This window comes from Ailuropoda melanoleuca, chromosome 13 (genome assembly GCF_002007445.2).
Source record: "Ailuropoda melanoleuca isolate Jingjing chromosome 13, ASM200744v2, whole genome shotgun sequence".
Taxonomy (NCBI): domain Eukaryota; kingdom Metazoa; phylum Chordata; class Mammalia; order Carnivora; family Ursidae; genus Ailuropoda; species Ailuropoda melanoleuca.
In genome coordinates this window covers 66,120,064-66,147,973 of record NC_048230.1, presented here as the reverse complement: position 1 = coordinate 66,147,973, position 27,910 = coordinate 66,120,064, and the positions used below count along the sequence as shown (strand labels likewise).

At 55.2% G+C, this 27,910-nt stretch overlaps 1 protein-coding gene across 1 annotated transcript in view; it reads right to left on the bottom strand.

Moving 5' to 3' along the window:
• Positions 1-466: 466 nt before the first annotated feature.
• TGM2 (transglutaminase 2) overlaps positions 467-27,910 on the bottom strand; it is a 30,956-nt gene continuing 3,512 nt past the window's right edge. The window contains exons 3-13 of the mRNA XM_002915166.4: positions 23,164-23,406; positions 20,039-20,157; positions 17,552-17,680; positions 16,350-16,527; positions 12,621-12,756; positions 11,871-11,974; positions 9,868-10,110; positions 8,050-8,322; positions 4,236-4,396; positions 3,066-3,202; positions 467-2,296 (exon numbers count right to left, since the gene is read on the bottom strand). Coding sequence (XP_002915212.2) covers positions 2,146-2,296; positions 3,066-3,202; positions 4,236-4,396; positions 8,050-8,322; positions 9,868-10,110; positions 11,871-11,974; positions 12,621-12,756; positions 16,350-16,527; positions 17,552-17,680; positions 20,039-20,157; positions 23,164-23,406 — 1,874 coding nt within the window. The 3' untranslated portion in view covers positions 467-2,145. The remainder of the gene's footprint in view (positions 2,297-3,065; positions 3,203-4,235; positions 4,397-8,049; positions 8,323-9,867; positions 10,111-11,870; positions 11,975-12,620; positions 12,757-16,349; positions 16,528-17,551; positions 17,681-20,038; positions 20,158-23,163; positions 23,407-27,910) is intronic.

Below are 27,910 nucleotides of genomic sequence, written 5' to 3'. Positions count from 1 at the left end.
TGGGAAGGTGGACAGTTACAGCAACATGGAACTAAAATTCATGGTGATAAATGTGCCAGTTGGTCCATGTTCCAGGGCTCTGGGGGGCTGAGAAGAAATCTAGGAAGGCTTCACAAAAGAAGCTACTTTGGTGTTAAGCATTATAGGATGAATAAGAGTTTGCCAGATGGATAAGGAAGAGGACAAGCACTCCAGGCTCAGGGAAATACCCAGGCCAGAGCTAAGAGGTTGACGGGCACTGGGCATTCGAGGGACTCAGGAAGTTCACTGCGGCCCAAACGTGATTTGTTGAAGGAAGAGGCCAGCGATGGAGCTGGACCGGGGAGAAGCTTGAGTGCCAGTCAAGTTTTGACCTGGGGCGCGGCTGAGGCTGTAGGAAGACTCTTGGCCAGGGGGAGGTGGCTGGTCCCAACGTGAGTTCACCCACCTACCCTCCTCAAAAGCGGAAAAAGGACCAGACCAGACCTTGTTTGTGCAAAGCAAGTGCTTTTATTTCAGTGCTTACTCTTTGTGGCTCAAAAGCGCGTCTACTGCCTGCTTGGAATCCAGAAATGCTTACAGAACCATAGAGAATTACTGCAGTCTTCGTAAGAACATATATGTGTCGGCTTATTTCGTAATCCTTCCCTGTGCAAATAGCAAAGTTCTACGTACATCAGCATGACTTTCTCCAAGTCCTCCTCTGAGATTTTGGGGGCCCTGGAGGCTGTGATCCCACCCCGGATAGAGCATTCTCCCTCATCCCTCTTCCAGCCCAGACACGTGGAGAGAGTGGGACAGAGTCAGAGATGACAGCCCATGGGCTCTCGGAGCTTAGTCAGGGCAAGGGCTGTGTTCCTGGGCCCTAGCCCTGTGCAAAGGGGGCGGCTGAGGTGCTAACCTTGTTGGTTACTGACCAACGCAGGCAGCTAAGTCTCTCATGAAGTCTAGGCATTGCAGTGGACAGGTTCATGGGTAGGGCAGGGGCCTCTGGAGCTCTCTTCCCCAAAACTGTGGTCTGAAGGAAGGTTCCTGGGCACAGACAGGGGAACCAGACAGGGCTGGGGGCAGGAAGGTGGTCACGGTCAGGGTTTCACACTCAGAAGCATGTGGGCCCGTGGCCTCAGGCTCTCTGGAGCCAGGGAGTAGGATTTGCTGTCATTTGCAAGGCTGGGTCTTCTAGGCATTGGAAGAGCAGAGCTGAGAGGGCCTTGCTCATTGGGTCAACACTCCACTGCCCAGTGAGGAACCTTAGGCCCAGAGACGGGAAGGCAGCGGCTGACTGGACTTGGAGCTCAAACCCAGGGCTCTGACCCCTCCCCTCTCCTCCCTACCTCACCCCAACTGCATCCTTTCTGCTCGGGTCCCAAATGGCCTCTTTAATATTCTCAGGTCAGGGCTGGTGTCAGGAACGGGGAGCTGGACTCAGAGTCAGAAGTCCTGGGTTGTGTTCCGGTGCCTTCCTGCTACCCAGCCTTGCAAATATCCTGCCGGTGCAGAGTGAGCTCCCTCTCCCTCCTCCGGGCCCCAGTGTCTGCCTCGAGAAAGCAGCTCCTACTCTGCAATTTCCCACGGTGACTCAGATGGGTCCGTAGCTGTGCGAGCACTGGCAAGCAGGAAGGGCCCGGCCACATCGTAGATGCCTCGCAGTGGTGGTGGGGGGGATGGTTGGGTCAGGGCTGCTGGGATGTGAGGGGACCCCGGGTCTGGCCTTTCCTGGGACTCCACCTGCACCTGCTCTGGTCCTCCCAAGGGCTCCTGGGGCCTGTGTATTGTCTGGGATCTGGTCAATGGGCAAACTATCTCCGTTTGCTGGTTCCAAAGGGCTCTGGAGTAAATCAAACAATATGGTGGGTGGTCAGTGGTTTCCAATAGCATCTGGGTTGTAAAGGGAGGCATGGGTCCCTCCTCCCCCACCCCCGACCCAGTCAGCCAAGGGCAGTGCTCCCAGTGGGGAAGCACAGAACATTCTTCACAGTTAAAGGGAGATAGGGATCCAAGCTCAGGGTTACAAGATAAGCCAGGAGTACATTCCATTCTAGAGAGCCCCCACAGGCTCTGAGGTCTGGGTGCCAAGAAGGGGCAAATTTGCACATTAGCTTGGAACAAAATTGGGATCAAGTTAGGGGCTCTTAGCTGGCTGAGGCGGGGCTGGGCACATGGCCCTCAGGCAGGACCAATGATGATGTTCCTGAAGCCTTTCACGGCCTTCAGCTTGTCGCTCTCAAAATTCACCACCAGCTTATGGCGGCCCACGTGGCATGGCCGCAGGTCCACTCTCACCTTGACCTCCTCCCCCGCCTCCACGGGGTCCGGGCTGTGGGAGACAGAGCAAGAGGGTGAGGGGAGGGGCCCAGCCTCGTCCCTGCCGTGGGGTCAGGCCAGGATGACGTGTGGCTACCGGGAACTTAGCAGCAGAGCCTCTCGTGCACAACTTCATGTGACAAGAACAAAACGGGCCCCACTCACTGCTCTCCAAGAGCCTCAGCCATCTGCCCTCCCGTGTGCAGAGGGGCCTGTGTGTATGTGTGTGTGTGTGTGCATGGAAGTGGACGCTCTGCCTGGGGTAAGAGTGGGTACACTCGGGGCTACCTGTGTGGAAAGGCACTGAGCTGTACAGCCATGATTTGTGTTACTTCCGGGATGTAAGTTACAGTACAATAAAAAAATACAAGAAGTATCTATGCTTGTACTTGTGTATGTAAATATGTATCTCTGAGGCCACGCCCACACATGCACACTTACACACATTCCAGATGTGGATACTTGTGTTTCCATGAGGGCTCATGTGTCCAGAGGCAGGTGCTTACTGACCGAATGTGTTAACTGCTCAGGTTTGGGAAGACACGAGCACAGAGCGCAGGTGGTGTGGTGCGGGTGCTCGGGGAGGATGCAAGGGTGGGAACCGTGCTGAAGGAGGCTGGGGAATGGTCATGTAGGTGTACTGAGGCAGGTGTGTGGGTGTGTGTGTGGGAGACAAGAGGAGGGAGTTACCGGCCAGGGGTTGGTGCCTGCGGGCAGCCCCTCTGTCCACCAGCACCTGCCCTGTGCTCCCGGGCCCCCCAGCTGGAGTGACCGGCACTTACACGTCCATGATCTTCTGCTCCTCAGTCAGGCCGGCCCCCTCCATGGTGAAGGTGCAGCCTAACAGGGGCATGGTGAGGGGGTTCCGCAGGGACGCCTCAGCCACCAGCTTGCGGTTCTGCTTGGGCTCTCCCAGGATCTGGAAGATGGGACAGATGTCAGGGGCGGCCGTGAGGAAGAGGAGCCTAGAGGCCCTCAAGGGCAGGCAGGGGCCATCTCTATATTTGCTACAATTTGGCTCCGCTCTGGCACCATCGCTCCCACCTCTGCGCCTGTGTCCTCACTAGAAAACATGGACGTTCACGGACCGGCAGTGAGGCTCCACGTGACTCGGGGGATGGAGAAAGTGCCTCCCTTGTTCTAGGGTCTGGAGCGGAAAGATCACAGGCTTTGGGCCCAGGCTGATCTCTACCCCTACGTCACTGTGTGACTCAGGGAAAGTAACTACCCCCTCTGAGCCTTGGTTTCTTCATAGGACAGAAATGCCTTGCTGCAGGGCTCTCACGCTAACTGGGCAAATATGTGCACGCTCCCAGCAGAGCGTCTGGCATGCAGTGCTCACTCCCTCCCCCTCTGCTCTTTACCATTTACTTGTAACTGCTGCATTTGGGATTCTGGGGCTGGGGCTCCTCCAAGCCAGTCACTGTGATGCCGACGACGAGGGTGATAAGAACAGTCAGCTACTATGAGCCCTTATAATGCACTTCCTGTGATGCACGTTTAATTCTTACAACACACCTAGGTGCTAGTATTAACTCCACCTTGCAGATGAATAAACTGAGGCCCAGCGGGGCAGCGTGACCTGCCCAGGGCCACCCACACACAAACCCAAGGAGTCAGACTGCAGAGTCTGTGCCCTTAACCCCTCTGCCTCTCTCTGCCCCACCTGGGCCTCAGGGCCCGGGGACCTCACCTTAGCTTTCAAGGGTCCATGATTCTGAGATCCCTAATTTCCACCCCCGCCCCACCACTCTGGGATTCTAGGATTCATTCCTAGAGATAGGAGTCCCAAATTCTTTCAGCTTCATGATGCTTTCCTTTGATGAAGTTAGGATTTGAGGAACCCTGGGGCTTCAAAGATCTGTAGGTGACAGGGCTGTTGGTATGTGCATGTGGGGGGCTGTCCTGGCACCCCGCCCCTGCCCCCATACCCTGCCCAGCCCAGCCCTTACCCGGATCTTGATTTCTGGGTTCTCCAGATAGATGTCCCTCTCGGCCAGCAGGTAGTTGTTGGCGGCCGGCTCCATGAGGAGGCCCCGCACCTTGATAAGGTTCGACTCGGTCAGACACTCACAGTACTTCTCATAGAGGATTCGAAGGGGAATGCTCTTCTCTGCAGGAAGGAAGAAGGAAGAACACTCGTGATAGCTGATTCACGGCCCCCACCTCTCCCGTGGCATCTCCACGAGGCACAGAGAGGGGAAAGAACGTGCTTGAGGTCACACAGCTAGTGAACGAACGGGCAGATCCCAAGCCTCTTCCACCGTCTGTCCTGGCTCAGGGGTTCCGAGGGAAGAGCTGGGAGGGGAGGCAGGCCAGCTAGTCAGGGAAGTGTTGGAGCTCCAACAGGCCTAGGTTCTGATCTTTCCTCTCTGCCCTTTGCCAGCTGGCGATGCTGGGCAAGTCACACCACCTCTCAGGACCTCAATTTCCCCACATAAAGCTGGTGGGATCATACCCATTTTACAGATGAAGAAATACTTCTGCCAGTTAAGCGCTCAGACCGGGAGACCTGGCGTGGCTCGGCCACTAACTGGCTGTGTGAGCCTCGGAAGGTGACCTCCCCTCTCAGTTTCTCTTCTGTTCCCTGCGACATCTGGCACCCGCTGGGAGGAGCTAAGACCAGAGGTCACTTCAGAGCAAAAGCCACACAACGATGAGGAGATGAGAAGGGCCAACCACTCCCACCACGGAGAAGCAAAGTATGGTTTCTAGCCCCATTTTCCTGACAACATGGAGGCACGAGGCACTAGGGGTCAGCTTGCAGGAGGCAGGAAAGAACAGTGCAAAGAGCACAGGCCTGAGACTCTGCGGGCTTGGCCTCGGAGGGCTCGTCCACTTGGTCACAGCCAGCCTTCGGCAAACCCCTTCTGGAAGTCTCCTCGGACCTCCCCTGTCCAGGAGGGCCAGTCTCGGGGCTCGGTGGAGCATAGCCAACCCCGGGCCATGATGAGAGACGCAGCTGCCTCTTTTCCTGCATCTGTCCCCTTCCTCCCCGACCAGGCTCCAGCCACTCACCGGACTTTTCACACATCTGAGGATAACCTCATTATTTGCTCATTGTTTTGCTCTCAGTCCACTGGCTTTATATTTTTTTAACTTTTTTTGCCTAGGGACACTTCTTGCTATTTGCGGCAAACCAGTCTCATTTACTATAAATAGAAGGCAACTGGCAAAAATACACACAAGCCGAGTTGTGCTCGTTCAGTTCCAGCCAGGTGTTCTCGCCTGCCGAGGGCTCTGGGCTGAGATGGGAGATCGGCGAGGGGTAGGGGTGCTGAGCCTGTAACTGCCACCGAGCCGCTCTTCATGGGGCCCGTATGAAGGACAGTGAGGGCCTGACGGACAGCCGCCTTCTCACTGCAGGTCAAGGTCTAGGCCCCGGCCTGCCCCACGCCCCAGCTGCTCATCCCCAGGGTAGATCCACCCCAACCTCTGAGCAGATGATGAAGGGGAAGAAAACCCAACCTTCTGCTAAAAAAGACAGAAAGGAGTGAAAATCCCCGGGTCAGGGCCTGACGGAACCGAGTGGCAACTGGCCAGCTACATGGGAAAGGACAACACTGCCTTTCAGGAGCTTAAAGGATGTGGTCCCAACTGTTGACTTTTCCAGAAGGCTGAAGCCAGGGTAGGGCCAGACCTTTGAGAACCAAGGTCCACCGGTTCTCACGGGGTCCACGTACACAGGAATACGTGTACGGTCAGTCTCAGTCATTCCTTAGATGACTAGCCCTGTTCTAGAAGGTGCCCTGCACTCCCAGTGACCCACCTGAAGGGGTGAGGGGAGGAGACAGAGGACGGGTGGGGGCAGGAAGGGGAAGGGAGAGCAGCAGCACAAGGAGGCAAGGGTGGGGATGGCTCCCTGTCCTAGTTCTGGTTTCCTGTCTATTAGCACACTCTGGAAATTCCCCAGATCTTATCATCAAAGAATAACAAGCAAGCCAGCCAAAGTCTGGGGTCTTGGGGGTGAACGCGTCTATCTGAGGCCCGGCGTGGCACTGAAGGCCCCAGCCGGGCATCCTAGACCGGCCCCATCTGAGGGCAACATGTAGGACCTCTGACCTCCTCCGCCCTCTCCCTGCAGGCCGTGCCCCTCACAAGTCTCCGAGGCAGGAGGGACTGCTCTGCAGTAAACACATCCCTGGGATGATGGGAAACACCGACAGGCTTGGCTGAGCCTCGGTGGAACAATGCTCCAAGGGCCCAGATGGTAACTGGGCGGCGAAGGGTGACTCAAGAGAAAGGAAGCTGTCCTGGCATGGCTGGCCCCGGGCTGGAGTTCACCTCATGCCACACATTCCAGGAAAGACAGTGCCTCCCTTTGAAGTGGTTCTGAACACGAGAAGAACCTGCAGGCACACAGTCACACGAAGGGCTGGCGGGCTCTGCAAGCACGACCCAGCCTTCCTACGAGTGGGAAACCTAAGGCCTGGGACGGAGAAGACAAATCCCCAGGAGCCCACAACCCACCGACAGAATGGTAGGAACTAGAACTTGGGGATCCTGGCCACGGCACATACCTGCAGGGAGGGACCCCTGCCCCTGACACCCAGGGCCTGGCTGCAGAGGTGACAGCTGGGTCCTCTGCATGCCATTGAGGTTGGCAGGAGCTCACCAGCCACTGGGCCCAGCACCGAGACCACCGTCTGGTACCCTAGGTGTTCAGGACAGGCTCTGCCTTCCCATGATCGGGCCCCATTTTATACTTTCCAGATATTTCCTGAGCACACGGTCTCCTCCAGTCCTCCCAGCGGCCCATCAGAAGGGCTCACTAAGTGACCGGAGTGGCCACAAACCCTCTCAAGGTCTCAGGCTTATTTTCAGGAAGATAATCGGGTGCAGTGACCAAGCCAGGCAGGGAAAGAGACCAAGGAGGCCTGTGTGTGCGTTTCTGCCCAGAAAGCTTGAGTGACAGAGGCTCTGCCCGGGGCTACAGACCAGTCGTCTGTGACATTACTTCACCCCAGAACAGGGCAGGGGATCTGCCTCACAGAGAGGCCAGGCCAGGCGCTGGAGCCAGGTCAGAGGGGAAGGTCAGGGCTGGGAGGAAACACTTCCTCCCCGGGGGCCCGGCCCCGCTCCTCTCGTATTGCTCTCAGAGCTACACTGCCCAACAGGGCAGCTTCTGGCCACACGTGGCTGGTTAACTTTAAGTGGAATAAAAACTCGAATTCCACAGTTGTGCTTGCTGCGTTTCAAGTGCTCCACGGCCACATGGAGCTGGCCGCCAGCGACTGGACAGCGCCGACTCAGAATAGCTCCAGCGTGCCAGAAAGTTCTCGAAGCAGCACCGGCCTAGAACCCCTTCTCTCTGAGGCTGAGAACCTCCAGGGGGACAGGAGAGGGTCTTGCAGGGGCCGTGGCGGGGAGGCAGAGGAAAGGAATTAGCTGGGAACAGGCAGCAGAGGGTCCGGGGAAGCAGTCTGAAGTCACATGAAGATGACATGGAACAAAGCAGTATAGTTGCTAAGAGTGTAGGTTCAAGTCTCAGTCCTGTCCCTTCCTAACTGTGTGGCCTTGGGAAAGTTACTTAACCTCTCTGTGCTCCGTCTTCTCATCTAGAGAATGGGGCAATAAAAGAATCCACCTCCCACTTTTGCTGTAAGAATTGCACGGGTTGCACGTTATTAAGGACGTAGGCAGGGCCTGACCCGAGGAAGGGCCACAGAAACATCTGCGAGGTCAACAGCACGTGCCAAGTGCTCAGGACACTACCTAGCGCAGGTTGGCTGGTGGTGCGTAACTGCTCCAGGAACACGGCCTTACCGGAGAAGGGCTCCAGGGAAAGATTGAGCAGGTCCTTGGTGCCACACTCGGGCCCCAGGACCCCGTTGTAGCTGACGGTGCGGGCGAGCAGCAGGAGGCGGCAGGTGAGGCTCTCGGCCGTATTGTTGGTGATGTAGGCAAAGACGTCAAAGTCACTACCCATGCTCATGCTCTGGGCCACGCGGATCCGCATGGCCACCCCCGTCTCCACTTTATCAGTCAGCTTGTTCAGGTGGTTGGCCCTTTTGAAGGCTTCTCTCTCCTCCGGAGACCCTGTGAAGATGGGGAAGAGAGTCCATTATGGCTGAGGTAGGGACCTCGGACAACGAGGCTGGGGCAGGGCAAGCTGGCTTTTCAGAGTCCCGGTGACTCAGAGCAGCTCTAGAGGCGGACCTTCCCCACACCGCTGTGCCAGGACGATGAAAGAATAGTTTATTTACTTTCCACAAGTAAAATCCTAGACATCCCTCAAGGCCCAGGCCCAAAGGACACCCCCTCCTCCAGGAAGCCTTCTCTGACCACTCCTGCCCCTGGATAAATGACATACCGCACATCTTCTCAAGTTTCACGGGTGCCTACTGCCTATCGCGCTTTTCATTTAACCAGTTGTTTTCTGTTTATGTACTTCGCTCTTAAGCTGCTCAAAGCCTAAGACTGTACTTTACTTATCTCCACGTCATACCCAAAGCCTCTAACAGCTCTTGGTGGGTAGTAAACACCAAGCTTTCTCACCTCCCAGCATTCGCCCAGGGATTACTTCCATCTGAAATCTTTTCCTTCCCCTCCCTACCGGTGGAGCTCCCCTCCTCTGTGTCCCATCTGCCTCTCTCCTCTGCTCCTTTTTGTTTCTTCCCCGCTGTTGCTGGGTGTCTATGTCTCCCATCCAACCATCAGCTCTAGACCTTTCGGAGACCAGGGGAAGCACTTTTCCTTCTGTCGTCTCCCCTCCAGCTAGAGTACGGCTGCTTGCTCCCCAGCCCCCGGCCAGCGCTGGTGAGTCAGCGGGAGTTGGACGAGGGCAGGAGCGATGGTTCCTTAGGTACCTCTGGGAGCCCCCCGGGCTCACGGATGCTTAGAAAATGCCTACTGTATTGAATTGGCTGCTGGTTGGGCTCCAAAACAATTTTAAAAAGAAGCCACGGCCTTTCTTCCCTCTCCTGATTGAACATGAGATGCAGAGAGCGGCTCATCTCGTATCGGACTGAAGCTCTCTTATTAAATTGCTCTCGCCCCATCTCTCTCCTCCTTCCCCGTCCATCTTCACGCTCACCTCCCCCCACCCCCGCTGCGCGTGAAATCCTGCACAAATAAACACTACGGAGTTCCTGGAATCTCTCTTCCAGGACCCGCCCCTGTGGACTTTCAAGCCGTTCTAGTCCAAATACGTTGTAATAAAAAATAAATAAATAAAAGGGTAGAATTGCCCATCTTCGTTTGCAGGTGTCATGACGACAAATACCGTTACGAAACAACACAGACATCTTTCATTTTTCTGTTCAGATGCATGCCTCTCCTCCAGAACTGGCGTCCCTTCAGTTGTGTTTAAGTCAAACCCGCCAAAAAAGCAAGGCTTAAAAAACCCAATGGAATCCTTTTGGGGCATGTAGGGTTCTTAAGTGAGTGCTCTCCTACGCTGTCTCCCAGTGTGCTTTTTTCTAAGAAAAGACATAAAATGGAGAGTAACCTTATTGTATGAAGGCTGCCGAAGAAAACATGCATGCACGCTTGTAAACACACACACACACGAGCCTGCTGGCTGGTAACACGGGCTGCTATTCGGCAAGGCAGTGGCGAAGGCTCGGGGAGCCGGGCACCCACCCTCCGGGTACTTGTAGGTGTGGGTGATGTCCTCCCGCTCATCACGGCCCACGCTTTTTGTGCTGATCTTCATCCCCACGGTCTGGGAGTTGTTGGTGGACTTGCACATGGACCCATCCTCCTGCACGATCCAGTTCACCACGTCGGCATTGACCTCAGCAAAGACAAAAGGTGCATCGTACTTGGTGCTCAGGTCTCCCTCCTTGATGGCGCGAACCGGAACCGGGCCACAGCAGTACGTCCCTGGTCGGGGGTAAGAGGAGAGACGGGGCCTGGGCTGAGGGGAGGGTGGCGCCTTCTCATACCTTCCACATTTCAACCACGTGGGTGCAAAGACCCTCAAGCCCGTCCAGCCCTCTGACTTAGGGACGCTGTTGCTAGGAATAAGAAGGGAGTAAGAATGAAGAGTGGAGACTCCGGAGCCCGCCCAGCTTCTGGGGTTCCAATCTCAGCTGGCCTCTCCGTAGCTGGGTGACTTTGGGGAAGTGACTTAACATCTCTAAGCCTGTTTTGTGTGGTGGGGATATTTGTACCCACCTAATGGGGATTCGCGTACACTAAACGCCATGTAAGTGTCTGATAAATAAAATAGAAGTGTATCCCCCCTGCACCCCAAGGAAGGGAGGGAGCCACGCAGTAAAAGGCAGTGTGTCCATCCATCCTGCTTCCTGCCAGCCCAGAGAGCCACAGCGGCACCTGTCAACGAACTCAGAAGAGTGTGCATTGACTGAATGAACAAGAGAGCTGGATGTTTCTCTCGCTGGGGTTTACAACGGCTTCAAACGGGTCACAAAGTTAAATGTGGAGGGCTAGAGGCTGGGTAGCTTTCTACAGTATATCCATTTGATGCAACACGGTAACATTCATTTAAAATTAAAATCATGGAAAACTATGAGATAGAGAAAGGCCAATGACATATGGAGAAGTGACAGGGCCAAGACAAAAGGTCACGTGCAGCCGGAGATCTTAATGCAGGGACCAAAGACCCCCAAAGCACCTCAAATAGAATTCAGAGGTCCGTGAACTTGGATGGGAAAAAATTGCATCTTTGTCTTCACTGAATTTTGATAACATTCCTTTCGATGGTGAAACCAGACAAACCATAGTCTTCGGTGCCTTTATGACTTCTCACCCATAAGGAACACAGACTTTTTATATCACTTTATAGTTGGCATAAATACCTGGAAATACCGCAGAAATGCATCTGTACCAGTACATCATGGAACGTACTATCTAAAAAATTTTGATAAACATGTTTCGGTGTAATTGGTTTTCTTTGTTACCCTACGTAATATATTCTATACATTTAAAAATATTATTCTGTTGGGAGGATGGGGTGACCAGGCGATGGGCACGAAGAAGGGCACATGTTGCGATGACCACTGGGTGTTATACACAACTAATGACTCATTGAACACAACACCAAAAACTAACGATGTACTATATGTTGGCTGATTGAATTTAAATAAATAAATAAAAAATAAAAATAAAAATATTATTCTGAGAAAGAATCCATTTGGTTTCACCCAATTTTGCCTTGGTGTTCTGTCTCTCTTCCTCCCTCTCTGTCTTTTTCTGTCTCTTTCTCTCCTTCTCTCTGTCTCTGTCTGTCTCTTTCTCCCTCTCTCTGTCTCTGGCTCTCTGTCTCTCATACGCACACCTATAAACAAACATTTAATAGGAAATTACTGGAAGCTGTGTGTGAATGTTACTGATATTTCTCTGGGGTGGGGAGAGGACAAAGATGTTCTTTGATTTTTTCTTTGTGCTTCTCCATATTTGCTGTTTTCCACAATGCATGCGAATTACTTTTCAAATCATAAAATAAGCAGATTGTACACTATGAGTGAGGACCCCCACACTTGTGCAGACCGGTCATGGTCTCTGGAGTCAGCCAGACTGAGGTTAGAACCCAGCTCTGCCACTCTGGGCTGAGGGACTGTTGGGGAGCTCTCGCCAAGCCTCAGTTTCCCCGCCTAGGGAAGGGGGCCACGCCTACCCACCTTCACTCTTCTCCTGGGGCGTGGGGTCCAGGGCCTGCCACCCGTCGTAGCCCTGCTGCAGGTCCGGCCTGCTCATCCATGACTCTGCCCAACAGTGGTAGTTCCTGTTGGAGAAATGAAGCGAGGACTCACACTCCTCCCCTGGGCTCAGCCCAGGGCATCTCTGACACTCCTTGCTCTTCCTCCCCTGGGCCCTAGCCAGGTGCTCACTCCTACCCCGGGAGTCACTGTCAGCACCTCCCCCACAGCCCTCCTCTTTCAGTGGCTCCTTGAGTCCCGCTGATGGGACCTCCTCCCTTCTCCGCTGTCCCTTCTTTTCCAGCTCACGGGCTCTGCCCCTTTTCAGGCCGCATCACCGCTGGCCTGGACCACACCCAGCCCACCGCCTGCAGTCTCTCCCCTTCTGACCTCCCGCTCCAGTGTCATCAGTGTCCCTCTCCCAGTTTGAAGCCTTTGGTGACAACACATCAGTTTCCGAGTCAAGCCCAGACCCCCTAACCTGGCATTCTGGATTCCCAAAAAAACCATTCCTCTGACACCTTTTCATGCATCGTGTGTTGACTTTCCCTCCTTTGCTCATGCTGGGGCCCCTACCTGAGAGCCCTCCCCAGGCCCTGTTCCCCCTTGTCCAAATACTGTTCAACTCTAAACCCCAGATCAAATGTGACCTCCTCTGAGAAGTCTTCCTAGGTTTCCCTTCCAGGGGACCCTCCCCAGTGGGGTCTACCCCTGACCCCGGCCCCAGCTCACCAGATCATCTCGCTTTTGTCTCTCTGGATCTCCCCAAACTTGTCATAGACATACTCGATGAGCAGGTTGCTGTTCTGGTCATGGGCCGAGTTAAAGTTGGTCACCACTCGGGTGGGGATGCCAAGGCACCGCAGCACTGGGGGTGGCGGAGGGGACGGGATGGGGAGAGGGATTAGAGGAGCTGAGGATCTGGAGACATGTGCGGCTCTGCGTAGCCACATGCCCAGGCAGCACTGTACCCATTATCCAGGTGGTGAGGGTGGGCACCATCCCCTTACCTGGATGATGGTGTCCGCCTCACCGGTCACCCCATGTCCACTCTGCCTCCTCACATCCCAGTGAACAGAGGAAGACCCCGAAATGCAAGTCTGACATCAACACTCCCTGCTAAACCTTCGATGGCTTCCCGCGGCCCTTGGGATCAAGGCCAGACCTCTGGCTATGGCCGTTGGCCCTATAAGGTTTGGCCCCTGACCGCCTCCTGGGCACTTCGTCCCAGCCACACTCGCTGCTCCTCCAGCACTCTACACTCCTGCCAGCCACAGGGCATTGGCATATGCTATTCCTCAGCCTGGAGGGCCACCCACCAGGTTTAGATGGCTCTATCATTTGCAAGACTGGGGATTTACCATCATTGGCTATGGACGGGCATGTGAGGGATCCTTTAATTTGTCCTCTGAGGGCAGTGAGTGATCTGTCTTACTTTATGTGCCCAGAGCCCAGCACAAGCCTGGCACAGACAATTTTGTCAAATGGATGAAGGGGCGATGAAGTAGAGAGAGGAGGAGGAAGAAGGGGAAAAGGGGAGAAAGGATGGAACGGCAGAGATTTAGGGCAAGGAGCACACACAGTGGAGCAGGCAGAAGACGGGCTGAGGGTCGGGGGCCTTCCAGCAGGACCGGCTGCTTTGGGCTGTGTGACCTGGGGCCAGTCCTAACACCTCTCTGGGCCTTGTTCCCTCCTCTAGCACACATGGTCGTGGTACACACGCAGGGCCGGCTGTCGTGCCGGGGCTCCACTGAGAAGGGGAGGGCCCTGCACAGCTTACAGAGGTCACAGTGATGGGGGACAAAGAAGCAGGACATCCGCTGGTGCCTACAGACCTCCGAGGAGGGAGGGGGGCCTGGGCACAATTTGTGCCTGAATGGTGGGGTGCTCCTGACAGGCGGTGCGTTTTGGGTCCCTTTTCACTCCCTCATTTTTAAATAAGCTTTTTATGTGTTTTGTGAAAGTAACATATTCTCCGGGTGGGTAAAGGAAATAAATATCTTTTTTAAAGTGAGAAAAGTCCTACCGAAGGTAACCTGTGGGACTCTTGCCTTTTAGTTTTGATGGAGATTGAGTCTTAGACATGGCGGGCGGAGTGTGTGTATGTGTGAGTATGTGAGTGTGTGTGAGTGTGAGTGTCCTTTGCCCTGTTGCCCTGCGCCCACTGTCAAGCACAGTAAGGGGTCCCGGGATGGCCCTGGATTCTGGGCCTGGACAAGGGCCCCTGGGAGCGGGGAGGAAGGACAGCGTTGACCCTCCCCCTCCTGGCTGGCTGCTTGCCCTGAGGCCCGGGCGGTAGAAGCTCTGCGTCCTGACCCCAGGCCTTGCCCCATGACATGACAGGCCTCAGGATACAGACCGGGCGTGGGGAGGCCTGTCCCCGCTGCCCGAGGAGCAAGGCATCACCCCTGTCCTAGAGCTGGTGTCCCAAGAGGCCTCATCATCACAGTTGTCAAGGCCAGGAGGCTGCCCTGGAACTGGGGACACCTGATTTCAAGCCTGGCCCTGCTGCTCGCCAGCTGTGTGACCTTGGGCAACCACTTCCCGTCGCTGAGATTCCATTTCCTCTTCTAAGAGGAGCTAATAATAGCAAGCTTTTTGGGATGTCGCGGTGATTCAGAGAGGCTGTGGGTGTGGGTGTGGGCGGTCTCGTCTGCCCCATGCCCACGGAAGAGCAGATGCCACGGTGCCCGTCACTGCAAACGTCTATCCAGTCACCGTGGGCTGACTCCGGACATTTCGAAAATGCTCCAGGGTCCAGCTGCGGAATCCCAGCTTCCCCCAGAAGCCCCCAAACCCAAGCCTACCCTGAACCTGAGACTTTGCGAAGTGCCATCTCCCTGTGAATTAGGTCGGTCACCACGGTGTCCATTTCATAGGTGAGGATACAGCCTTGGAGACAGCAGTTCTCTTGCCCAAGTCCACCCAGGGGCTGGCGACAGAGCTGGGATTCAAAACAGCCAGCAGGACACCAGAGTCCCTGGGCCGGGCCAGCAGGAGGCTAGCTCCTTGCAGAAGCCCCAGCGGCCTGCGCATCTGAGCCCCTGGCTCTGTCCCACGCCAGGCCTGGGAGAAGGCTGCAGGGACCCAGACTCAGCCCTGGTCTGGAGGAGAGAGAGATCTCGAGCAAGACCTCTGGAGGTCACAGCCCCAGGGGGTAGAGGGGGGGCATCTGCCGGTGAGCTTGGGGACCCAGGCCATAGATGGTGTGTTTCCAGAAAATCCGTGAGGTTCTCTGAGGAGGCACTTCAGGCCCCTCAGAGGAAGAGGTCTGCAACAGGGGAGTTTGCACAAGAAAAGGGAATACACAGGTCCCAGGAGCGGGCAGGCATGGGTGGTTTGGCCGTGGGGAAGGGGGAGCAGAAACAGCCTAGCTGGGAGCCCAGCCACACTGCCCCTGCCCAGACTGCTGGTGGGGAGGACAGCTCAGGGATGCCCCCAGGCTCTTCCCTGGAACCCAGCCCAGTCCCGGAGTCAGAGAGGCTAAGAATCAGGACAAGCCTCTTAGATTCCCTGAGCCTAATACATGATAATAGCAGTGGTAGTCATTGTAATAAGAATGATCTAAAAGCATGACGTAAGTATTTGCTGTTATGTGTCTGAAATCATTTCCAGCACTTCACACGTTATCCTCACAACCGCCCCAGGATAAAGGCACTGTCGCTATGTCCGGTTCACATGTAACAGAGCTGAGGCTCAGAGAGGCTCAGTGATTACTCGGGGACACGGCTGGTCAGAAGCAGAGTTGAGACTGGGACGCAGGCCTCGATGCGGCAGTCTATATTTTTAACTGGTACCGGATACTGTCCCGTTCTCATACGCACCATCACCAGCCCAGGACAAGCGTCACCATTCTCTGGGCTTGAATTTTTAAGCTTTTTTAAAGATTTATTTTACATTTTGGTTTTAAACTGCTTTCTCTTTCCTCACCTGCATTTTAGAAAGTGCTTTCTCTTTCTGGACGTTGATACGACGGTTATTACTGAGTTACTAATAGCTAATACTTACCGAGAGCTACACTGGGCTGAATTCTAGGCCGAGCAGTTCTATCAATCCACCCTAGGAGGGAGGTCCTCTTGCCCCCATTTTACAGACAAGGAAACCGAAGTTCAAAAGGAAGTCATTTGCTCAAGGTCACAGAGCAAGGGAGTGCTACTGGAGATTTTTAATTCAGGGCTGTCTGGCTCCGAAGCCCATCTTCCCAACCCTGAGCCCAGGCGGCCTCCCAAATGACACCCCTCGATCTTAACCACCAGCTGCAGGCTGATTGTTGGAAACAGGACCAGACAGGGGCAGCCACCGACTCCAGGACTCACCATACGTTGGTGGCGTTAGAGGCAGAGGCATGACCAGAACTGGGGTTTCCTATTCCCACTTGAGTGCTCTCCCTGCCCTCCTCCCAGGGCTCAGGGAGGCTGGGAGCAGGTTCCAGGCCCTCCCCCCGTGCAGCGTGCAGCTCACCTGTGCAGGCCACAGCAGCGAAGACCCAGCACTGGCCGTACTTGACACGCTGACAGCCCGAGGTCTTCCAGCGCCTCAGGATGTCCACACTGCCGATCCAGAACATGGGGCTGACGCCATCCTTGTAATTGTTGTCCCAGCGTCCCAGCAGCACACCCTGGTCATCGTTGCAGTTGACCTACAACCAGAGGGACATCAGAGGGACCGAGCCTGGGGAGCAGGTGCTGTGAATTCAGTATGTGGTGAAAGGCAGGGAAAAGAATTTAGGAGAGGGAACAGCCCATGCAAAGATAGCAAGGTGCGACAGGCTGGTATATGGGAGAAGGTTGGGGCTGGAGCCCAGGGTGTGGGAGAGAGAAGGGGAAGAAGGGAGGAGGTGGCTTCAAGATCATGAAGGGGAAGTTGGTGGTGTGAACTGGTCCATGGGGCGGCAGGAGAGTGACAAGATGTGATCTGAGTATTACGAAGACCCCCTCTGGCCCCTGCCTGGATTGTGTCATTCCCCTCACTCTCCCATTGCCTTGAGAATAAAATCTAGCCTCCTGACTGTGGCCCATGAGGCCTGCATGGTCTAACCCCTGCCCACCTCCTGCACCCCAGTCCCCCTCGCTCACTCCACTCCAGCCACGCCAGCCTCCTTTCTGCTCCTCAAACCTGCCAAAGTTGTTCCCTCTCCTCAGGGCCTTTGCACAAACTGTGCCCCTTCCCTGGAATGCTCTTCTCCCACTTACTGTATCAGCTTAGGGATCATCAATTAGGGAGGTCCCCTCCATTCTCTCACAGAAGTTGGACCCCAGCCCCTCACCGAAGTTGGGTTCTGCAGTTAGACACTCTCACACCATCATTTCTGATTGTGCCTCATTCCCGTGGTACTTCTGTCAATGTCTGTCCCCACCCCCCGCGAGAAGTTAGAGACCATATACGTCTTACACCCAACTGTTTCTCCAGTGCCTAGGACACAGGTGCCGCCTAATACCTGCTGAATGAGTGAATGAATGGGTGAATTGCTTTTAGGGACCACATGACATTACCCTTACTTGTGTAAATCTTGTCTGTCCAAATACAAGCTCTCTTAGCCAAGACTTCCCCATCTCCTGAGTGCCCCCAACCAAGCCGAGTGTGGAGTGTGGCCTCCATCAACACAGGAAGGGGGGAGTCCATCATGGGCCCTGACCCTGGGGTGGGGCCAGCCCCTCACTCACCATGGCGCTCACGACCCGGGCCATGTAGACAGGACTGCTGCGGCGGGAGCAGTCACGGCAGGCGTCCTTCAGGAACTTGGGGTTCATGTCCAGGAGCGTCAAGCAAATATCCAGGATCCCGTCTTCAAACTGTGTTGGGGGAAACAAGAGAAGGATGAGGGAAATGAGAAGCCACCTCCTCCAGGAAGCCTGCCTTGCAGCCCTGCAGCTATAGGTCCTCTCTGTTCCATCTCACACACTAGGGAAGTCCGGGCTGGGTCGGTCACATCTCTGTGATGCCAGCTCTGCCTGGCCCAGGATGGGCTGGGGGAGGGGGGAGGACAATGACTGAGTTTGTGAGAAAGGGGAAGGGATGTGCTTGCATTCAGGGCATGGCTGGGGGTTGGGGGGGAGTCCTGGGAACGTGGAATAGAACCCACAGTGTCCCTGGGGATTCCCTCTCCTCAGGGACACCTCAAGTCCTGTCACTGCCCCTTTCCCATCTCTGCTTTGCCAAATATCTCATTTCCCCTAAGGCCTGACTCACCCTGCAGAGCTGATGAGAATCCTCTCTCCCCCTGCCCCCTCCACTCCAACGCACTGCTCTGATTGGAACTGAGATAAATTATATATAGAAATCACTCCTCTGTTTCCCTGCACCTAGAATCAAATCTAGACTTTTCCCGTGACCTGCAAGGCCCTTCACAATCTGTGTCCCACCCCATCTCTGACCTCATTAGCACCACTCATTGCCCCAGGGCCTTTGCACTTACTATTTCCTTTGCTTGGAATGCTCTTCCTGCCACTCTCTGTATGGCTCACATCTTCTCATCCTTGCAACTCAAATGTTATCATTGCCAAAAGTAGGGCCCTCCCTCCTTGTCACATTACGCTGGACCATCTGTCTGATCAGTCCAAAGGCGATCTGCCCCCTGCCACCCACCTCTGTGGTCTTGTCCCAAACCAGGCTTTGTCACAGGTCTCCCTCCATGGCTTTGAGCCCTTTAGTGGCTCCCTATTGCCACCTCCCTGACAGTCACAACCCGGACATTGCTGATTTTTCCCATTTCATCTCTTGGGACTCCTTCAGATATAAAGTGCTCCCTGAGCTACAGAATTCGTAAGTGCAAGATAAACTTTCCCACCCCTGCGCTTTTGCTCCGGCAGCTCCCTTTGCCTTGTATCCCATGCTTCCTCGTCCTCCACAACCCAGCTCAGAGCTTGCCTATATCAGGAATTGCCCTGATTCCCATTGGCAGCTATTCACTTCCTTCCTCTAGGTCTTATCATTCTGGATTGTGATGGCTTCCGGAAGATTCGTAAGGGCTGTGTCCAATGGCTCAACACAAGCCTGGACACAGAACAGGACCTTGGGAAATGAAAGGAAGAACTAGGCTTTGTTCTGTTTCTCAGGGAAGAATACAAAGCCCTGGGAATTAAGAGCCAATTTACTTTGCGATCTATTTTTTCTATCCCGCTCACGCCACCATTTCATGTACACCCCAGAACAGGCTAGAGGTTCTTGGGCAGATATTCTTGTAATTAGTATCCCCAATATTCAGATGGGGAAACTGAGGTCAGAGCCCCACACCACACAGGGAAGACTTCCCTGTGGTCCCAGGGCAGGACTCTGGAAGCCTGAATATGGAAACCCTAACCCAGGGCCTGTTAAGAAAAGTCTCAGAGTGAACCCTATCCCAAAAGGCCAACACCCCCCAACACACCAGGAGGTTGAAGGGCCGGGAAGGAGTGTGACAATTGCTTCATGAGTTTTCTCAGTGTCTCGAGAATTTTCATGCGAGGCTGGATGGCAGAGGACATAAGATTCCTACTTCGAACCACCAGCCTGGGCTGACTTGCTGGAAGATGAGGAACCACATAGAACAGAGCTGTGCCATCTAGCAGAGGTCAGCCAAGCCCAGCCTAGGCAGCCATGCCCCAGCTGACCCACAGATTTTTGTAAGAGATGATAAACAGCTGTTGTTTTCAGTCTGTAGGTTTCGGGCTTGTTTGTTATTCAGCAGTAGCTAACCGATACAACCAGTGGTTCGCCAAGTATGGCCACTGACCAGCAGCATCAGCATCACCTGCGAACTGGTCAAAAATGCAAATTCTTAGCCCACACCCAGACCTACGGAGTCAGAAACTAGGTGTGGGACACAGTGATCTGTGTTTTAACACACTTTTCTGGGGATTCTGATGTATATTCGAGTTTGAAAGCCACAGATCTAGATAATGGTGTAGAGCCTCTTCTCAACACACACAACAGCATTTCTATTATTCTGGTATATGGCCTTGACTATTCCCTTTCTCCCTCCTGTGGCACCTGCTAGCCCCACAATTCCCAAGGGCTCTCCTGATTCTTTCCCCACTTTGAATCTGGGGCTGCCATTCCCATGGTGGGTAGGGCAACCCTCTGCTCTACGACCTCAGGCTTTGACTGCCTCAGAGCCGGGGACCCGCACACAGTGGGCCTGCAGGGTTGGGAAGGGCAGGGTGTGGCCCCACCTGCCCAAAGTTCCAAGGTATGCTTTTGATCCACTTGACCGAGCCCTGGTAGATGAAGCCCTGCTGGGTGAGCACGTACTCCTGCCGCTCCTCCTCCGAGTCCAGGTACACGGCATCCGCTGGGGGTGGAAAGGAAGGGCCCTCAGCTCTGGGTCTGGCAGGGCGCACAGTCCCTAAAGACATGGCAGCCAGCGTGCCAAGACCCAGGGCCAGGTCAGAGTCTCGGAGGTCCTCCTATCTTTGAATCAGAAAAGCTAATCATTAATTAATAATCCCACACCTGAGAGGTAAGGTGTTTCCAGCTAGTACTATCAGTGGCTGCCATTTATCCAACCCTTGCGTGTGATAAGTGTATGACATTCATTAACATTTAATTTCTGCAAGAGATCTATGAGACAGGGACCATTAAAGCCCCATTTTACAGACAGGAAAACTGAAGCCACAGTAAGCCATAGAGGAGCACTGGACCAGGAGTCAGGCATCTCCTAGCTGATCCTCGCTTGTTGTGAGACCCTGGGGAGATCCCTTCTCCTTCTTCATCCCCCTCACCGTGTTCCCTGAGGGTAACGTGGGATGCAGACCTGAAAGGTGTCTCGCAAGCGAAAGCCCTGAGTCAGTGTGAGAAGGAGCTTGATTCAAGGTAGAGAGAAAGGCTACTAGGGTCACTGGGGCTCAGAGAAAGTGGGGTCCTGTCCAGCTGGGGGGAGGGGTGCTTAGGGAGGGCGCCCTAGAGCAGGTGGGTCGTGATTGCAGGCCTGGAGAAATGACTACGATTTAGATACTCGGAGTCTGATGGGATGACATGGGAAGCAGAGGACCAGAGACAGCACAGGGACAGCTGTGGGCATGGCACTTAGCTCCCCGTGGCTGATAACCCCAGAAAAGAGGGCCAGCGCAGTCGGGGCCAGATGGCAGGAGGTCAAAGGGCAAGCTGGCCTTTACCATCCCCCACTTCACAGGTGAAGAAACTGAGGCTGGGAAGAAGAAATCCAGAGCCACATTATGACTTTGGTGGGCCCTGGGCATTTTTGCTTCTGTGGGCCCCTTCCTCCAGGAAAAATAAAAATATAAATAAATAAAATTAATATATTTATGACTGCATTAATATTAATATTACATATTAAAACATATTCTCTGACCTAAACTTTCATTTTTTTCTTCTGATTTTAAAAGAAAACATTTTTATGGGTCCCTAAAACGACGGCGGCACTGGCCTGGAACGCAGCTGCTCAGGCCGCTTGGGCCCCCAGGCTCGGTCAGGCCCAACTGCATCCCCCTCTTAGTGCACGGGGCGAAGCAAGTGTGCAAGTGGCCGAGCGTCTTTTCTCTCATATACCCTGGACTGTGGCTCCCAGGACGGCACTAAAAATTAGCCTTCCTGCAAATGAACTGTACAGCAGTAAGTCAGCTGACTGGGAGAAAGAATGAAAGAGAAAGAAAAACCCACGGTGTTTCGTCATCGGGTGAGAGTGTTGTCCCCACCCCAGCCCAGGTGGCAGGGACTGTGCCCTCTGCCCAGCCCTGCTGGTCAGGTGGGGTCCTTGGGGACAAGAGGCCCCCGCACATACTTGGAGCTCACTCCCTCCTGTCCTTACTGAGCTCAGGGGTAGAAGGTTCTGATTTCAGGGGCAGGTCCCAAAGGGACAGCGGTGTTCCTACCCGCAGCCCCACCCCCACAGAGCCCAACTTCCTGCCTCCACATCACCAGAACCACCACCCCTCTCCAGGCTCCCACCCTGGGATGTGGGTCCCGGTGCTGCTTGGCTGACAGCCACCCCAACCTACAGGATGGGGATGGAGCAGGGTTGGAGGAAAGGCCAGAGGAAGGGGATATCCCTAGAACCTCACTCCCTGTTCCCTGAACTCTGAACCCCTGCCATGTTGGTGAATGGGGGGGACACTGGCCTCTTTTGCTCCGTGGGCCAGGCGGCCTGCTAGCTGTAAGCTCTGCAGATTGACAAAATCAAAACCAGTCTACAGGGGGGTTCAGCAAGGCCACTTCAGTCCTGACAAACCATTCCATGTGGCCCCAGGGCATGTGAACAAGGGTGCTCCATATGCCTCCTTTCCTGTGAGATCAGATCCGCTGGGGACGACCTCATGTCCCTGGATGGAGGGCCAGATCAATGAACGGTCCACGCTGGCAAGACACAGGGCACTCTGAGCTCTTTAAAAGAAAAAGCAGGGGCACCTGCGTGGCTCAGTCGGTTAAGTGTCTGCCTTGGGCTCAGGTCACAATCCTGGGGTCCTGGGACTGAACCCCACATCGGGCTCCCTGCTCCTCAGGGAGTCTGTGAGGAAGGACACCCCATTCCTCCGCTGGGGCCCACCCACAAGGCCTGTCTCTCTGCCTCGCTATGCAGGAGCAGGGAGGAAACAGATCCGACTACCCTGTTAGTCATATGGGGAAACTGAGGCCTGGGAAGGGGTGTGGCAGCCCCTGCCACCCCCTTCCTCCTCCAGCCAGCCTCAGCCCCTTAAGCCATCCCCTCCGACTGGCTAGCTTTGTCCAGCCTTGTCCGCTGACTTCCTGGGAAGCTTCCAAAGGCTACTTAACTTCTCGGAGCCTGCGAGGACCCTGACGGTCTCCCCCTTGGGACTGTTGAGAGGAAGCATTGAGGAAGCATATAGGGAGGCACTTAGGTAACCAAGCTGCCCCTGCCCGCCGCTTCTGGCTACCCTACCCCTCCGCCTCCCTCAGTTTCCCCTCCCCAAGCCAGTCTGGTGAAATTTCAAACAGAGCCCCATGAACCAGAACCGGGTGTGGAGCCGCGGCCCCAGGCATCCCCTGGGCACCCCATTCCTGGATGGGGCTGTGAACCCCAGACACCTCCGCGCCCAGGTCACAGTGTTCGGGGAACACAGGCGCCTCAGAGGCAGGGTGAGATCCCTGCGTAGCTGTGTGGCCTTGGGCAAGGCATCTGGCTGCCAAGCGCCCGTCTCTCCCTGTGACAGGCGGAGTGACAAGCAAACTCACATGGCAGGGCTTTCGGGAAGCGGGAGCGCAGCACTGCCCCTCCCCCCCAGGGGTCTAGCCCCTCCCCCCCAGGGGTCTAGCCCCTCCCCCCCAGGGGTCTAGCCCCTCGCCCCCAGGGGTCTAGCCCCGCGCGGACAGTACGGCTCACCTGGGCACCAGGTGTTGAAGAGCAGAGTGAAGTGGCCCAGCACAAAGCTGGAGCCCTGGTAGCCCGTGGAGGCCTCCAGGCTGAGGCGGTACAGGCCGATGGGGGCGTTCGCCGGGGTGCCGAGCTGCAGCGAGAGGACGCCGTCCTGCTGGTCCATCGCCACGGCCGTCCAGGCGCCCTCCTCCACAGCACTGGCCAGCGGGAAGCGGGCCTTGGTCCCGGCCTCCTCGCTGGGGGCTGGGCCTGACGGAGAGAAGGCCGTGGCCGTGAGCCAGACGTGGGCAGGGAGGGAGCCAGGCCCGGCGCACGTGCCGGGGGTCCGGTGGGGCTGGGTTGGAGGCCTAGTTCCGCTGCTGACCACTGAGGGAATTTGGGCAAAAGGTTTCATCTCCCTGAGACTTGGTGTCCTCATCTATAAAGTGAGGGTCAGACCCCAGCCCGGCGGGGTGCTTTCGTGAGACAGATTTCTCCTGGGAGAGGGGCAGCTCCACCCAGGGCAGGGTCTCAGTCACGCTGCCTGGGCTGCTATGACTTTGCACAAGCCCCTCTCCCTCCCTGGGCTCCGTGTGTCCACCCGTAACACGAACAGGAATCCTGGGGAGCAACCCCTTTCCCACCTGAATCCTGTCCCTGCTGGGCCACAGCTTTCCCTTGCAGAAGAGGAAGCTCGGACTCTGAGCAGGATAGGACCTCGGTCCTCTGATGTCCCCGCGGGAACCCATCTGAGAGGCCCCTTGCTGTGGCGTGCTGGCCTGTCCAGCCTCTAGGTGTTTGTCTCCCCAGGGCCCCCTCAGGCTTTTTGCCTCTGTATCTCCATAGGCACCTCCAAGAAGGGCTCATAACCGTCCCCTCCCCACCGCACAGAATTTTACACTTTATGAAGTGCCTTGGCACTTCCGGCTTCCCCAGAGACCCCTTGTACAGGTAGGAAGACTGAGGCTCAAAGAAAGGAGGGTCTCCCAAGGATATCCCAGGAGTCTGGGGCAAAATTAGCATCTGAGCCCAGGTCTCTAGGCTCTGGGCTGTCCTCCACAGCGCTTCTCATTCCCATGCTCCCTCGTAGGGGTCTTGAAGGCTCCCTAAGATGGGGAGCTAGCGTCAATCTTGGCTGCTTTTTCTGGTGGGGGAAAGGCCCTGCCCCTGCAGGCAGGGCTGAGTCATGGGAAGGCGAGGAGGGGCTGGTCATCCTTTCTGGATTTGGGTGGCCGAGAGGAGAAACAGAACCTTTTCTGCCTGGTTGGGCGGCTGCCCCGGAAAGTTTATATTTATTCTTGCATCTCCCTCCCTGTAGCTCGGCCCACCTGCTGCTGACAATATGGGGGCCTGTTCCCCGAGGGGTTCCCTCCCCGCACTCTGCCCCCTCCTTCCAACCCACCCGCCCCACCCACACCCAGGCCCAAATATAACCATGAGTTCACAGGCATGACACAGGCCTCCAGGGCCCTGTCTGGGTGCCAGGCATTGGCTGTGTGCCTTTAAATGCTCCTGGGCACTTGAGCAGCACTGGGCCCCCGAGAGCCAGCCGGGTCTGGCTCCCTTACTCAGGCTCTGAGTACTGTGTGACCTGGGCTAAGTCACCAGGCCTCTCTGATCTGCAGTTTTCTCAAGAAGAAAATAGGCTCAGACCACATGCCTGGGAAGGTCTGATTCTAGGTCTCAAACTGGCTCTGTGACCTTGGACAAGCTACTTAGCTTCTCTGTGCCTCTGCTTCCTCATGTGTAAAATGGGGTCCATTACAGTCAATTACAAATACCTCCTTACAAGGTCATTGTAAAGCTTAACCAGGTGGAGGTGCCCGGCACACAGTAAGCCATCAATAAATAACAACTATGTTTTGTTATCATCACTCCCATGTCCTAGCGCAGTTTAGAGGACGGGCAGAGACTGCATAGAAGGCATTCCAAACAGTGATTAGAACAGTAATTATGCAGGATACGTGAGCATTCCTCCATGTCACCAAAAGGGAACATTAAAAGTCAGAATCCTCAGGCCAAACAACAGATTTTGAGGACTGGAATGAAATGTAGAAATTGCCTTGTTCAACTGAATCACTTTACTGATGGGGAAACTGAGTCTGAAAGGGGCCAAGTTAGGGTGACCATATGGCCCAGTCTGCCTGGGACAGTCCCAGTTCACAGCCGTGGCCCCAGCATAATTCTTAATGGTGCTCTTTCATTCTCAGAAATGTTCCTGTTTGGACAATCAATGATCTGGTCACCATGGTAACAGCCCAGGCCAGGACCCACGGCCACCCAGCATTATTGACATACTACCCTCAAGGACAGGTCAGGAAACACATTTCCCCTTCTCTCCATCCTGGGCCAGCTGTGCGCACACACACACACACACACACACTCCTTTCTTCCAAGGGGCCCTGGGCTGGGTGGGGGGCGATGAGGACAGGCTGTCACCCTGGTCCCGCCACTGCTCACGTAAGCCGGCTCCAAAAATTCACTGGCTGCTGTTCCACATGGTTCTCCTTGTGGGGCCAGAGATGCTTCAGGGACCTCTCTGGGCCTAAATGACCTGGAGAGTCAGGAGTCCTGGGGACTCTCTTAGACCATGGTTGGCCAGGGGCGGGGCGAGGGGGGAGTGGATGAGGGGAACCTTCTGGAGGAAAGCCCTCTATCAGCCTCATAAAGGTTCTTTTCACTACTCCTTCAGGCTGACCTCAGTCCCAGCCCACTCACCCTCCAAACCCTGGCTCCTCTTAGAGGGAAGCAGAGCTTTATTCCCATAATAAGAATGGTGTTTGTCTATTGTGGTCTGAACCCCATAACAGAGCCTGTCAGGTCTCCAACATCTGGGGGATACACGGCTTCTAGGTATGTATAGGGTCAGGCCACGTACTCCACTCACAGGGTGACCTTCGCCAGCACTCTCCCCTCTGTGGGCCTCAGTTTTCCTAAAGAGGTAGGACAGGCTGATCAGCAGCTAGAATGTTCCGGCACGAGGGCAGAGTAGCCAGGCCAGGCCCGGGGCCGGGTGCTAATCCAAGCCAGGCCTTGAGGTGAAAGGCCTGGCTTCCTGGTATTGTCCCTCAGGCTTCCCCAGGCCATCGGAGTTCTTGATAACTCAGACAGAGAAGCTGTGTGCACCCAGAGATGGGGCGCCTCCCCAGACTGCCCCCCGGGGCCGCGGAGGGGAGCAGGGCAGACTGGCCAGGGTGTGAGGTGAGTCCACGGAGACTGGAGAACAGAGATTAGTTGCTGGGGCGGGACCCAGGATCAGCTGCCCGCCCACCCCAACCCTGAACTTAAGGCCTAATTACCTAGCCCCAGGCTGCCTAGATGAAGAGAGGAGAAGAAAGGGGATGCCTTGAGAAAGAAGAGAAAGAAGGTGGGAAGTCACAGGTAGCCCCCGCTGGCAGCTCCTCTGCTGTTCCATTTCACAGAGGAGCAAACCCAGGCCTGGCCGGCCCTTGTGGTGACTAGGTAACTGTGGCTGCTGTCAGCTCACAGCAAGGAAAACCTCAACGCTAGGGGCAAAGTTTGAATCCTGCTTTGTCCCTAACTCGCAGTATGACTGGGGCAGGTAATTTGACCTTTCTGAGCCTCAGTATTTTCATCTGTAAAATGGGGTCTCATTATGCTTCCAAGACGGGCGGATTTAGGATGAACATGCATACAGTAGGCGCTCTATAGGTGTTGTGATTACCCCCAAGCCCGGCTCTTCTCAGGGTATCCTGTTATGCACTACAATGGTCCACTTTACAGAGAGGGAAACTGAGGCTAGAAAGGTCAGAGGCTCTTGGAGGCTCCTCAGGTCAGTTAAAACGGGCCCTAAAGGTGCTGGTGGTGTGTGAGGGGGGCCGACCCTGGAGAGTGGGTGTATCCCTGTCAGAAGGGATGGGAGAGGGAGGAAAGGCATGGGGTGGATATCCGTGGCCAGTCTGCAGGCACAGTGATAAGCCTTATCAAAGGGCTGCCCTGTAAATACCCGCCCCAGCCTGTTGGCTGCTCTCTCTGCTCCCATAGGTCTCAGAAAGAACTGGCCTTTCTCACCCTTGAGCAGAGTCCCAGCCAGGCGGCCCCTAGCTGACCTCAAGGGAATGGTTCCCACCCAAAGCCAAACAGAAATTCGGCATTCAAGGCTTCATTCCCAGGAATGGCAAGTCAAGAAGATTGGGCACTGGGCATCTGGGGGTGGGGTGGCTGGGACCTCAATGTCTTTTCACCCATCACTGGACCCCCCTGGAGCAACAGCAGCAAGAGCTGCTCATGTCTACAAGGCGCTCCCCGTGTCAGGCCCTTCTGCCCTAACAATCCTCCACAATGAGTGCTTTGCACAGGCTAAAACGCAAGCTCAGAGAGGCTCAGCAACTTGTCCAAGGTCACACAGCAGGTAGGCAGTTTAATCTGCACCGGAACCCAGGTCTGTCAGCCCCCTGAGCCTGAGGCAGCCAACACAAAATTGTCCTCCCAGACAGACGGAGCCCGCTGGGTTCTCTCCACCACCCAGACCCGATGTGGGCTGGATCCCACAGGCCTGGTCGGGTTATGTGGATTTGGGGAAATAGCTGTTGATAAGAGTTGAAAACTGTTTTGATGTGGGGAAGAGAGGGCAGAACCTTGATAAACCTTCGAGGCAGGAAGCTGAGCCCCACCCCTTGGTGATAACAGGTTTTCGGAACCGGTGTCCGGCCCACTTGTTTACGAGGCAGGGTGGCCTGGGGCATCATCCCTCCATGCTTTGGGCCTCAGTTGCCAAATCTGTAAAATGGAGCTAGTGGCTGCTAGGAACTCC